At 41.5% G+C, this 14755-nt stretch overlaps 1 protein-coding gene across 2 annotated transcripts in view; it reads left to right on the top strand.

The window, feature by feature from the left end:
• Positions 1 to 14755, top strand: part of agbl4 (ATP/GTP binding protein-like 4) — a 260506-nt gene that overhangs the window by 240701 nt on the left and 5050 nt on the right. Inside the window, exons 10-11 of one of the 2 annotated variants that reach the window (XM_026346306.1) lie at positions 7095 to 7247; positions 10936 to 11098. In XM_026346306.1, coding sequence (XP_026202091.1) covers positions 7095 to 7247; positions 10936 to 11098 — 316 coding nt within the window. Of the gene's footprint in view, positions 1 to 7094; positions 7248 to 9145; positions 10325 to 10935; positions 11099 to 14755 lie in introns of those variants that run through there. The other variant, XM_026346305.1, reaches the window with a different exon arrangement.

The raw sequence follows: 14755 nt of genomic DNA, 5'->3' as shown, positions 1-14755 counted from the left end.
AGAGGCTGTGCACCTTCATGTTTACCAATCTGACTCTGTTTGTCATAGAGGTTTCCTTAGGTAGTCACAGTTGTATGCATAAAGCTTCATAATTCAATGTCACATTGCCTTCTGGTTCACAAAGGAGCCCATTTGGTTTGAAACCCCCTCAACCATTCTTGTGACGGACGCCCTCGTCACTCAAAAACAAATCTCCATCATTGTGAATTCAGCACCACTTTCTTTCTGCTGGGAAAATAGATTCCTTCTACTGTTCAGACAATAACTTCAATAACTGACTGCAAGTTCCCAGACAAGTGCCATTTAAATCAAACCTTGTAGCAGAAGCAATCTACGATGCATTGGCATTAATGGCTGGAAACTTTTATTTGACAAATGTTTATATAAATTCAACACTGCTAAGAACGTTTGGGCTCACCAGGGTTTATGCCAACTCTGACCTAGACAAGAAATTATGTTTTAAAATCAGTGACTCAGGTTCCCATCAGCCTGCTCACTTGGAAATATCGATATATGAATACAAAGTAAGTACAGCGACAGTTCCGCATCTCTGCTATGAATTCATAACAACCAACAACATAGAGCCTGCAAAAAGAGAGACTAGGAAATGATTGTGACAAATATTTATTCTTCAGAGGAAATGAAATCAAAGCCTACAGGTTTGGAGGTGAGGTATACAATGGACACATATTACTTCATGGCTAAAAATAAATTGTATGGACTGCGCTGATATCAGACCTACAAATGCACTCTACTCTGTCTGAGTAATGTTAAAAACTTCTATTGAGAGGATGCTCTAAAATTGCTGGACACAGACTAATATGTTCACAATAAGATATCCTATATATATAGACCTGTCCATAATGCAAAGGATTTATTTGATGCACATTAAAAACAGTTTAAGCAGCACAAGCAAAATTATTTACATGTAAGGATTTGAAGATACTGTTGCATTTTTTTATTTAGTCATTTATGATTTCCTCTGAATCAGCAACCTCTCTCTACCTCTGTGAAGGTTTCAGAAATCTTCAACTCATCATTTTGTCTGCAGGATTTAACAGTTCCTGTCTTATCACAAAAATGACAATTAAATTTGTTTCTCAGTCAAGTAATTGATGAAATGTTCAAATGTTGAATGATAAGGCTGGTGGTATTTTGGCACTTTATTATTGTCAGTCATGTTAACAGTAAAGTAACATTACACACGCCCGAAATTGTGGGTATACACAAAAATGGTTGTAGTTCTTATAGAGTTTATACAATATTCAGGTACATTGTTTGGATTAAAGTTTATTTCTAATTCATTATGGTGGTTTACAAAGCCAAAATTGTATTTCTACCCAATCCTGACTGTAGTGTTCACTTTAAAAATAAAAATATGAAACGTAAAAAAGAAGCATGATCAAGTTCAGCCACTGTGTGAATGACAGCCAGGTATTTGTTTATAAGCTGGCTGTAAACTTCTTCTCCATCCATCTGAAGGCAAGCTTTGCTCAAGCTGTTTCATAAAATTCCATCATTTACCATCTGCAACTGAACAATGGTCAGCAGGGAAAATGACTGAAAGAGTCAGTGATGCAAGGAGCTATAATCTGTTCCCAAGCTACCGCGTTGTTTGTTTTGAAAAGAGAGAAATGGAGAAGGAGAAAAAAAAAAAAGAAAAGAGACCAAAGAAACAAATGGACCCATCTTCTTCCTAAAGCATTGCTTTTCCAGCTCATTTATCAAAAGCAGAAGAAGAATTCTTTTTGATTGGCTGATTACCAGAAGCATTCATCACTGGCCAGCGTATCCCCAGCAATTTGACACTGCCATTTTGGATAATTTGTTAAGGATGACAAAGAGGTCATTGTTGCTTTGGCTTCATTTTGACCTTTTTCATATTAGGAAATTAATTTTCTATCTGAAACAAATAAATTAGGTCCTGTCACTGCACCTAGATGGATTTTGCACCTTGAAATCTTCCCTAATGCCCTCCTTGTATGACTTATACAGCTCTACACTGAAGTCTCTGTCTTTCTACTTCTCTCTCTTTGTTCAATGGTCAGATTTGCTGTATGTGTGAAGCTGGGGATCTGTGTGTTTTGAGTATTTGTGTATTTTTCTCTGCCTCCTTTTCTTCTCTCGCCTGTCTCTGTGTGTGGAACATGTCCTCTAGTGTCTGCCAACCATTTCTGATCCCTTTTGGAGATTTATGACCAATGTTTCCCCATCATCCCTGCGTCGCTTCAATCCCTCTATCATCCTCTCTTTATTCTCCCTCCATTGGAAGCTGAATTGTCTGCTTTTCACAGGAAGATACAGATGAAGCGCTCACACTCAATTTTTATGCTTTATGCTCATCTTACTTCTCAGGCTTAACAGGCTTTAACCTCGTCTTAATTTTTACACTATTTTTCCAGCACCTACGCTCTTTCTCTTCTTGACTGAATTTTTTTATTGCCTCTTTTTGTCTGTACCTATTACCTCTTCTTCCCCTGTTCCCCCTGGCAGACCCTTCCAACAGATGTGGCAGCTTATGTGACACTAACAGGCCTGAAGCAGAGGGCTGCCTGCGCCCGTTCAGCCTGATTACAAGTCACCTCTGTGTTCATAAACAGACAAATACTGCCATCAATTTGAGAGCTCAGTGCAGACTGAGAGGGAGAGGGGAGAGAATCCGAGATATGGAGCCAGACGGAGAGAGAGTTTTGTGTCATTTACTCTCGTCCAGGAAGCAGGTCAGGCCATCTGCCATGTTCTGTCATTGCTACATCATTAGAGGGTCACTGATCATGTGCCCCCAGAACCTGAATTGGTTTTTGTAACTAATGAAATGTTGGACAGAGTTTTACACTGTATAAGTGATATGACAGCTTTCACATTTGCTTTCACAACCCTGATGTTGTCTCAAACTTGATATTCAAATCCACTGCACACTATGCTGTTCTCCTGAACAGTAGCTGCTTTTATTTCTTCTTTCTAGCCAGCACACAGTTTTTTTTTCTTTTTTCTATGACAGTCGGTAAAAACCTTGATCGAGGGACAAAGCTTCTCCAGTCTTACAGGCATTTTTATTTATTTTAACCCAAACCTTGAGCTTAACTCAAATCCAACTGTGTTGTTATTTGTGCCTAAATCTAATCAGACTGTGTGCTGCACACACCAAAACAGTGTTTTGCTCTTTTGAAACCACAAACAAGTAATCTTGTCCTGCCAATAGGAGCATCAGAAGAGAAAACACTACTTCGTGTCATTCTAGCTATAGGGCATGCACACAAGACACATTTTATGATTTACTGAAAGAGCAACAGTATCTTCTGACATCATCAGTCAACGAGGGCATGCAGCTTAAGCCTCACTCTTTTCAAATTGTGTCTTTAAAGCAAATCAGCTATAAAAAGCTTAAAAAGTCAGCTGGAGACTGTACTTACGAAGCTAAGACTAGCTGTCACTCCCCACAGGTATAATAGGTAATGTTTTACCTTTGCCTAATATGCATTATATAGATAGTTGTATTTTCTTTTTGGCAGCAAGCAGCACTTTCTCGTCTCTTCAGGAGCTTGTAATCCTGCTTCAATCAGCTTCTTTTTCTTTTCTGTGTAAAGATAAGCCCAGCATTTATGGCCCACACTGCACCCCCATGCCCCACTCTAATTAATATGCAGGAGATAAGTACTTGTCTGACAAAATTCATTCATTTGACCTTCTAGGTTTTACACTAAACTGTTTGTGTCGGCTGCAGTTCACCACAAGTTGAGAGTTCCTTCGAGTTTGTGCAGCAAGATGGGGCTTTTGTTTCTCTGTGAGAGGCTTAATTTGGACAGCTCACTCTCACTCTCTGTTTCTCTCTCTCTCACGTTCTCAAATTGTCTTCTGACTTTCATTTGGCAGTCTCTGTTTCTTAATTGCCCCTAATTGCTTAATTACAATTTCAAATGAACAATTCTGGAGGTCAGAGCGGGTTGTTAATTGAAGCATCAATCACAGTGGTGGGACCTTCAGAACCGTCTCCGTTTGATTGACAGGGCATTAACTAAGTATTGTAGTAAGCCTGGACATGACATTGCATGAGCTCCATGGCTGATACTACTGTTACTGCTCCTCATCTACTGTCCTTCACATGATGCTGCGAAGGAGAAACTGTCTGTGTTAGAATCAGGACAAGAACAGAGTAAATGAAATTAATTTTATTTACTCTATTCTGTGTCCCCTCTCTGTTTTTGTGTGTGTGTGTGTGTCTGTGTCTGTGTCTGTGTGTGTGTGTGTGTGTGTTTTGCAGAGGATCTACTTTCCTTTCTGTTCATGAACAGAAATTTATGAATCATCAATGCTAAACGGATTCTCCACTTATGAATGGGACTCATGTTTGCCCACACTGAGCAAGCTGCTTTTCACATACAAGCACTCTATAGTCAGTCTGTAGACACCCATCGCCATTTCTCACAGTCCAAAGACATTATGCCACTTGTGATCACCTGCTTGTCTTCCCCTCCTCCCATCCAGCCGCCTCTGCCCCCTCCTCCTATTATCCCTCATCCTCCACCTCCTCCTGAGGGTGGAGACCCAGGTGATTATTAGGCTGGTTTTCCTTGTGTGGACCCAAGCTGCTTAGTTGGAACTCCTTCCACCCTCCTTCCTCTGCCTAATGAAGCTGGCTCTACCTCTCCAACTACCTCCCTCTCTTCTACTGTGCTCCCCCTTCTGCTTCCCTCTTGTCTCTTTGTCTCCCACCTCCCTCTAACTCTCCCTTTATGTCTTACAATATATTTCTCCCTCTGTCTACCTCCCATCACTACCACTGCTCACTTGGTCGCGTTTAGCTTTTTCCCCCCTCGTTCTCATTTTTTTGTCTGTTTTGTTTTTCTGTTGTTTTTCTCCCTCCCTCCCACTGTCCTCTTCTTCGCTTCCTCCCCCTCCTCCCCCACCTTCTCTTGCTGCTGTTCCTCTCCTCTGGGGCTCCATCCATCAGGTTGTCGGGGGCTGCTAGCGGCTGACTCCCAGCCACCATATTTCACCGCCAGCCAGCCAAGCAGCTGACAGCACAGCCACCGCCAGGAAATTGCTTTGGCTGTGAGTGGAATTTCAAACACAGGCACACTGCGTCGCTTGGGCCGCCCAAGCATCGCTTCCCTCTCTCTTTCTCTCTCTCTCTCTTTCCTGTCAATCTCTCTCCACTTTTCTACGCACATCTTTATGTCTCTCTCTATCTCTCTCTGTCTTCCTCTCTTTTCCTGTCTCTCTGTTTGTCTTTATGTGCTTATTCCCTTCCTTTCTGTCTCCTGTATGTTTTTCTCTGTGTGTTCCCCCCTGCCTTCCATGTCTTCTCTCTCACACACTCACACAACCACATGAATCATTTTCTGTCTTTGTCTTTTGTTGTTCTGTCTCTCTGCTCTCACTTCCTGCATCCCTTTTTCTCCCATTATCTCTCCCGTTCCCTTTTCATCCTCTCATTTTTCCCTTCCTCCCCTCCTCTTTACGACCCACAGGGAACAAGGTGTGGCACTGAATGTGTAATGAGAGGAGTGAGAAGAAAGGAGGGAGGATAGGGAAGAGATAAAGAGGAGGAGGAGGATGACGAAGGGAGGGATAAAACCAGGAGAAAGAGAATGGAGTGATAAGGTAGAGAGAGGATGGATGCTCGCTCTAGAGTTAGGGGTCGGAGTGTGTGCCTATGGGTGGGGGGGGGTTGTTGGGGCTTGTATTCATGCCCTTGTCAGAACCAAACCAGACCATTAAAGTGAGGATGTTTTTGGGAAGTGAGGTCAGTATTGCTGGTCTTCACATCCTGGCTGTTAACATAGATGCTAGTTAGCATATGCTTTATCATACATCATGTGGAGTAGCAGTGAGGACAAATGCAGATCTGTGATTAAGTGGTAAAGTTAATTTTACATTGGGTGTAACCAAATTGTATTGGTAGAAAAGTTGCAACAACCTGACAATAAGTCAGGCCCAAATAGAAATCTACTGTCACAATGATGTACAGTATCTTACTACATTGGTAAACCTTGTAACAGTAGAATCCCATAGCTATGTCCCTGAACATGTTTGTGTAGTATGCTATCAGTGTACACAGAATGAATGCTTTAGTATTTTGAATTTCATGCAAAAGACATGCACTGATGGACTCAATTTAAATTCAGAAACTTCATGAAGAGCTCTGGTTGATGAGAGCAGGTTATTTAGTATGCAGCATCTGGATTTTACATGAACTCTGATGAGCTTAATGGATTTCACCTCCACTCTATCAGTGTACATAGCATTTTTGTGACTTTAAAAATGTTGACAACAACATTAAATACCCCAAAGAACAGTCACCTCGCCTCCAATGGCTTTGTAACTTCAATGTTTGTCTAATACTGAATATTAAATAGTTAAATGGCTCATACTGGTGCATCACTCAAGTAGCCAAACCAAAACTGTGCTCCACAGTATGATGGTCCTGCATCCAGTGAAAGTTAGAGGTTAGAGAATATGTGAAGTCAGTGGAAGCTCCAATTTTTGTATCACAAGATAAAGGTCTTGTGTGCACATGTGTGTTTGTATGTATGTGTGTGTAGACTGAGTGATAGCAGATTTGCACAAGAGGAACAGGTCTTATCGAATCCATTTTACACAGTGTAAGCTGGAGAGAAAAGACATTACACACTTAATATGAAGTCAATATTAATCTGATAAATAAGTAGGGGGTATGTGATGACTCTGACATCCACATGAGAGAGTGTGCACGTGTGCGTGTGTCTTCACACTATGTTCCCCTAGCTCACTGCTCATGTATGTATTGTAGGTGTGCCCTTCAGAAGGACAGCCTGATTGAAGTTATGTGTGAGTGCTTGGCTCTTTCAGGTATGAGCATGTTCTTAGTTTGCAGTGTCTGAAGGGTTTATAGTCCTCCCTTGGGTGAAAGCTCCTCTCCAGCACAGTTTCCCGAGAGCAAAGAAAGACCCTCTCTTACTCCCAGTGGAGAATCTGTAATGTGGACTGTAGCTCAAGTGTCAGAAAATAGCCTCTTCGATATACTGATATAAAAGATCTTCCTTACTAACCTTCTCTTTATCTTCGGTCTGTTTCTCTGTCCCTCTACTTCCTTCCCTTTTTTCTTCCATCAGAGGGTGAGTTTGGAGTTCTACATCGACGTTCATGCCCACTCCACCATGCTGAATGGCTTCATGTACGGCAATGTGTTCGAGGACGAGGAGCGCGTCCAGAGACAGGCTGTCTTTCCAAGACTGCTGTGCCAAAATGCACCAGACTTCTCCTTTGTAAGTCACACACACAAACAGACACACACAAACACACCAGAGAGGCGCACTCAGGAGCAGGATGTCACCAGCTTGAGTCCCAGGGCTTGTTCTGAAAGGAAACATGAAATAGCCCTATCTCCCGAAACTGCTGGTGAGGTGGTGTTCAGCCAGGCACTTAATTGCCAACTGCTGCACACAAGTGAAAAGTTACAGTGGGCACATCCCTGGTGTAAATGTGTGTGACTACATGCATTTTGAAGCTAGTTAGTTGAGGTTAGGAAAAAACTTCATATAGGAATAATAAAGAAGTACATTATGAAGCCAGCAGAAACGTCCATTACATTACAGTCATTTAGCAGACGCTTTTATCCAAAGCGACTTACAAGTCATTACAAGTTACAATGGTAGGCAGGGCAGCGTGAGGAGGTCTTGCCTAAGGACCCCTACTGGAGGTAGCCATAGCTGGGATTTGAACCCCAGTCTCCCACATGGGAGGCGGTGATGTTACCACTACACTAACCAGCCGCCTTTACGTCCAAGTAAAAATGAATACACACACAGAATATTTTATTTGAGAGGTGCAGAAAAATGTGGCATATTCTAACTATTGATTATTGACTGTTTAACAGGACATGGGGTTAGTTTAGAATACTCGTTTTCAAAATATTTTTGGGGAAAATTTTGACAGCAGCAATAACCTCAAGCACGTGCTTCCCGTAGTTGTGGATTTAGCCTGCACTCCATTGACCATTCTTCCCCAGAGAACTGCTTCAGTTCTCATATATTCGTAGGATGTCTGGTGTGAGGTCATTCCACAGCATCTCCTTTGGGTTTAGGTCTGGGCTCTGACTGGGCCACTCCAAAAAGTGAATGAAAAAAGTTACTCTGTGGTAGATTTACTTTGATGTTTAGGCTTTTGTCCCGCTGCATCACCCACCTTCTTGTGAACTTCAGCTTGCAAACAGCAACCCTGACATTGGTACACAGGCTCTTCAAGATTCAAAACTTTATCAATCCAAAAGGGAAACTGTTTTGCCTTGTTACAGTTGCTCTGAATTCAGACAGAAAGAAAAGGAACGACAACCAGATGAAAACAAAAACAAAAAAACAACACAAATTCAAAATAACACAAAAAACTCAATATATATTGTACACAGAATATTTTTCTTGCTCCTGTACTTTACATCAACTCAATGATACTTGAGAGAATATTAGAAGAAATCTACATATACATACTGTATCTACTGTATGTGCAGAACACAAATAGAAAATGCTATACAGGTCGTGACAAAGCACAGGGCTGTAAAAGTAGGGCAGGATATTCTGCACAAGCAATGCAGGTGTTCTACTAAAGCACCTATTAGGCAGCTAAAACTGAGATTGTGGGAAAGGATGGAGGAGAGGAGGGGAAACCAAGGGGGAAATTAAAGTATTAGAAAATAATGGAGAAGAAAAAAGTTAAACAGAAGAGCATGTTGGATTAAACATCCATTCACTGACCTCCAGCCACACGTGCATAAGCTACTGTAATAACACCTTTTCACACACCAAACTATTTCCTATCAGCCCTGTGACACTTTCTCTGACCTTCGTTTTCTTAGCGATGGTGGCATTTCATAGTAGAGCTACTTACACACATCATAAATAGTAACCTTTATTGCCCATTGACACTCAGTGTGAACCTGGATACATAAAAAAGCCAGCCAGGCAGATGTTCACCCACACATGTATGGAAATGTCATTGATTGTCAGTGTCTATACTGTATGCTGTGTTACGAAGGACGAGTAAAATGCTATTTCAGGAGAATCTCTCTCTCTCTCTCTCTCTCTCCCTCTCTCTTTCTCTGTATAGCTTGTATGACAGCTGGCCCAGGGGTCATCTCCCTTACTGTGTTTTTGTCCCTTTGCCAATTCAGCACTACCTAAAGCCCAGTGCAGCAGCAGCAGCAGCAGCAGCAGCAGCACAACTCAATCATGATAAACTCCCACTGGTGGCAGCCAAGCCTGCATTTCAGCAAAGCAACTCTCACTGCAGTAGAGTGGAGTGACAGTGAATGGAAACTTTTTCCTCGCTCTTCCCAAGACAGCATCGTATTTGTGTAGAATAGCTGACACACTTGAACCCAAAATAGACTCCATTTTTTTTTCTGCTATAGCCATTTACAGTCATTGTTGTAATGACATTGTACAATATGAAGTGTTTGCTAAAAATAAGCTACCCTTCATAATTTCTCCTGGCTTCTGCAGACGCATACCACTTCAAGTTCCTGAGGAAGAAATTACTGGATGTTTACGACTTTTACTGATAAGACATGTCAGCTGAAACCGACCATACTTGCTTTTCTTATCTACAAGCAAATATACTGTAATATATGTCACTGCACTACCACTACTACCCAGTCCAACAGGGAGTTAAATATTTATGAGGCAAATGGTTTCTGAGCACATAATAATGACTATACAATTGATAATGAAGTAAGTGGTGTTTGTTTTAATTAAACTTGTCAAAAGCTAATATGACTGACTCAACAGCCTTCAGCATAAGCAATTAATAATAGTAGTAATAGCACAGATGTAACCTCTCACATTGGACCTGTTTACCTTTGCTTAAACAAATCCCTGAAACGTCACTAGAAATTGTAAATGTTGGATTTAATGTGCTTTGTTTTGTTTTGTTTTTTTTAAATAAAATTTACTAATAAATCCTTAAATCTTCAGGGGAAGTACAAACAAGAAGCAAACAGGACATTTACTGTTAGTAATATCTGATCATTGATTGGATTGGAGGGTTTAAAGACAAACGATACTATGCAGTATGCAGATTGTAAAGGACCTTAAGCAAATGTGTGGTTTTAAGTTCATGGTTCATTCTTCTTTTATGTCCTTGTTGGTCTCTACCATCTCCTGAGGTCTCCTGTTTTTTAGCATGTATGTTCAGTAACAGTGCAGTTGAGGAGAACTGCAGAGTTTGTTAATTATTCTCTACGGTTTCATCACTCCAGTTACATACATTAGCTTACAGTCTTATTTTTTTGTTTTGTATTTGTGATTCCTGAGAAGCAAGAATTTACCACACATGCACATTTATTCAACAAAACTGGCTTGCCATATATACTGTATTTATATTTACATATACATAAGATCACCATCTTATTTGAAGAGATTGACTCCATTACTACCTGAACAGTCATTCACAGGTTTTACCAGCTTCATGCAATAGGTGCTTTATGATCCTGCCGAAGTGAGCACTAACAGATCATTTTCCACCACCAAATACAACTGTGTAGTACAGTAGTGTGTAAACTGGGACACAAGAACACAAAAGCAATATGTTTTTGCTGAATGTGTTTTTTTCCCCTTCACTTTCACTGTAAGTGTTTGTGTTTGAGAAATAGTCTGTCACTCAGGCTTTTGAAGACTTTGGAAAACAACAAAGATTCAGCTGGAAAACATTGGCCAACTACAGGTACATTTTGAAAAGTAAAGTCATAACAATTTTTACGGGGGTATTGCAGCTCTCCAGAGATATTTAAGGTTATACTGTATGTCATAGATGAGGCTAATGATCTCCATAGGGAAATTCTCCAGCGTCTTGCTCCAAGATGCTTTAACAGGGTGGATGTTTGCTGATGACCTGTGCACAAATCCTCTGTCTGAAGTGTAATCTCTTCAACCATCTGAATTGTTTTTCTGTTTATTCTTCTAGTCCAATACATCTTTTAACCGGGACGTGGTGAAGGCCGGTACTGGTAGACGGTTCCTCGGTGGTCTCCTTGATGACACATCGTACTGCTACACTCTAGAGGTGTCCTTCTACAGCTACATGACAGCTGGCAGCACTGCGCCTGTGCCCTACACTGAGGAGACTTGTATCCTTCAACAGATGTGTGTCTAGATAGGGCAAAGGATATGATTCGAAATGTAGACAACAGCAGTCTCTTGTGTCTCTTTTAATTTCTTCTCTCTCATTGTTTCACTTACACACACTAACATGCCTATACACTCTTCCTGCAGTAACACCTCCGACTGAAATCAAGCCGATTGCACTTGCACTAATCACTGCAGTCATTTTTTTAATATCTGGTTTCCTGACATTGAGTGTGGGCCCATGTGTGAGTGTAAATGTATTTGCGTATCAGGTCATGTGTACTCACTGGGAAAGCGTGTTGCTCTTTTGTTGCCTCTTGTTGCGACAGATGTGCAGTGACAGAATAGGGATGTGATAGCTGTGTCTATTGATTTCATTTACAAAGGAGAAAAGAGAATAGGGCTTGTGTTGGCATGTGTACTGCTCTGTGCGCACAGTTGAGGCTTTGGGTGCGATAAACAATGGAACAATGGTACAAACGTGAATCCTGTCGACTGTAATTATGCACACACATACGATTACACACATACATTCATCACACAAACCGAAGGTCACAGACCCTTAATAGAGCCAGATGGGAGGAAGTTTTCCTTTAGCTGACCTTCTCAGGGCTGAAGAGCTTTTGAGAGCCTGCTGATGGCGGTCTGATCTTGCCAGTGGAGTGAGTGAGAAGAGGGAGAAACATAGATTTAGAGAGAGTGATAAGGACCCTACATATGAAAAGTATGCATTCCCCTACACATATTATGTAGGTGGAGGGAAGAGTGGACATAGATGTAGCCCTAGTGCCCTCTAGTGACAGGAGCTGGCACAGTATTAATAGCCATCGAAGAGGCAATTTATGATTCGCAAACATAAAAAATTGTGTTAACAACATTAATTATACTTATGGACACAAACAGAAAATTAGATTTTTTTTAAGAGGGATGTAGTGACAAACAAGGACCTTTGAAGAGCCTGGACATAAAAGTCTTGTCTCCTTCGAGGTAAGGGCTATCTTATGCATATTATAGTGTGTGTGTGTGTGTGTGTGTGTGTGTTTGTGTGTGTGTGTGTGTGTGCGCGCGCCCCACATCCTCTTGTTACTTTAATGCTCGTTTTAGAAACATCTCAGGTCTTTGCTTTCCAGTTCAGCTGACCAGATGAAAATGCAGGTATGTGCATGCACGCAGGGTCGCAGGGTACCTCCGCCTCCACAAACAAATAGTTATCCGTACATTGAGGAGACGGGTGTGTGGTGGTTATGCTAAACAAACAGCACATAACAAATTCCACTCTGTGTTTTTGTTTTAGTTGGTGGCACTGAGTTTGGAGCAACTTAAGAAATGTGGTGCCAGGTTTGTGCAGAGAGGGAATTTTCTTCTGAAGGTCAAATTGGGAGAGAACATAGCTCTGGTGGGAGGACTTGCTTGATCTTTTTTGTTTTTCAGGAATGTGCATGTGTGTGTGTGCATTTCCTTGAGAGACGAAAGGCGTATGAGGAGGAGGGGCTCCACAGGGTGGGTAGGCAGCACAGGGACATGGTGTAGAGTGGAGATTGGGGTCAGGCAGGTTGAAGGAACCAACCATGTCGCTTTTTACGCCCCAGCAGTCAGCTTGATGGAGCGTGCAAATCATCAACAGAGACCTTTAGCATTTCAACGCCCCCTCCTACCACCTCTTTCACCTGACGCACATACACACACATACACACGCACACGGGCATGCACGCACAGTCCTCTAAACTAATACATGACAAATAAATAATAACCTGGGCCCCTAACTCCTACCACCTTCCAAACATCCTGCCCTTACCCTTTCATCTTTCTTGACTCTACTTCTCCACTGCTGTGACTTGTAGCCACCAAAATTGAAATCTTAACCTTTCTCACAGCAGAGACTTTTGTCACAGTTTGAAAGTGCTCAGGAAAAAGGTGTAATGCAGTGTATGTGTGTTTGTTTTCTGATCTTTCCTGTTCCTCGCGTCCTCGTCTCTCCTCTACTCTGTCCTTTCCTCTCATCTTGTCACCCAGAACATAGCAGCTCATTATATCATCTAGTCAAGCTGAGAATCCTCTTCTCTGAAACAGCGGGGACAGACTCTTGTGTGTCTGTCTTCTCTTTGCCCTCTAATCATTTAATACCTGTGTGTGTCTGTGTCCACACAGTACACCCACTCTGTCATGTATGTCTCTTCCTTACTGTACATAAATAAAGTTTCAGCAAGGTAATTTTCAGTTTCACTCTCGTCCTACTTTCTCGTTTAATCACATAGTTTGTTCTTTCTCCAGTTTTTTTATTTTTATTTTCTGAGTCCAACTGTGTTTTTGTGATGAACCTTTTTGTGTAGACTATGAAGTTTAAACTGGAAAGTAGGATGGATGAAGGTTGAGAGAATCTGGGATCTTGTTCAAAACTCAGCTTGATGCTTTCCTTTGTGTACTTGTTTGCGTACAGTGTGTGTATTTATATGAGCTTTGGGGGGCTACTTATTAACGTGTGTGTTCTTTTTTGTGCTGAGAACTACTGTGTGTGACTTTGAAGAATTGTTCAAAAACTTTAAAACCTATTCAGTCCGTAATGATTTCCTGAAAGACCCTGTGAAAGGTTGCTTATGTATGTCATCGTTTAGACAAACCTCCAAACTTCCATTTATGAGAAAACGAAAAATATTCCCTTGCTTGTTTGATAGCTGCTAATTTACCATTTTCTTCAGCAGCATAAGAAATTTAGATGCTTTTAAACGGTTCTCTTATTCTCACTCAGGTTACCTGCATCTGTTGGCAAGTGCATCAGTGTTGGGTTCTCCAGCAGCCTTTTATGACGTTGGCTAAATAGAAGATGCATTGATACAACATAGGACAGTCATGGCTAGGAAAGGGGCGTATGTGGACACACTCACTAACATACACACACACACACACACACACACACACACACACACACACACACACACACCTCATTCTCTTCAAGTGTGTGTGATGTCTGTCTGCCAAAATCAGCAACACCCAGGCGTGCACCTCGCCATAACAGTGGGACTCTATGAATACCGGAGCTGCCAATGGAACACAGTATGCATCAATGAACCTGACACCCAGTGGACAGGCTGTGACAAGTATGCAAATGATATAGCTTGGAGGCAAATATGCTTCACTACCACACATCATACACATCATATCACACAGACATGCACAAATGGATAGGTACTCACACATGCAAGCAAGTGCACACACAGACACACATAGATAGACACACATTTATACACACAGTTGATTTCACAAATATTGTTGCTATGCTCAGATGAACAGGTGTCCTCACATGAGCACTCACAAAGATGCACAAACACACACCTCTAGTTGTGCTGTGGTAGTTTTGTATGTCCTGATAATGTTGATGACAGAATGTCTGGAAAAAGTTTGGAACAGGCCACAGAAGAAACCTCAAGTGTGCTCACAGATTAAAATGTGCCGTTAAAGAATGTGGACTAGCTGGCTTCACTTCAACTACTGTCGGTCAAAATAGTGAAATAGGTTGAAGTGTCAGTTTAAGTTCAAGCACTGAGTATAAGTGGTGTGACCAAGCTGAAGGAAATTGACTGTATGGCTTAACGAGCAGAGCTGAAAGCAGTTGAATTGTCAATTGTCGTGTTTTGAATTGAAAGGGAAATTGTAGAAACAGT

This window comes from Anabas testudineus, chromosome 4 (assembly GCF_900324465.2).
Source record: "Anabas testudineus chromosome 4, fAnaTes1.2, whole genome shotgun sequence".
NCBI classification, from domain to species: Eukaryota; Metazoa; Chordata; class Actinopteri; order Anabantiformes; family Anabantidae; genus Anabas; species Anabas testudineus.
Note: the sequence above shows the minus strand (reverse complement) of the source record. Positions and strands in the feature narration are given on the sequence as shown.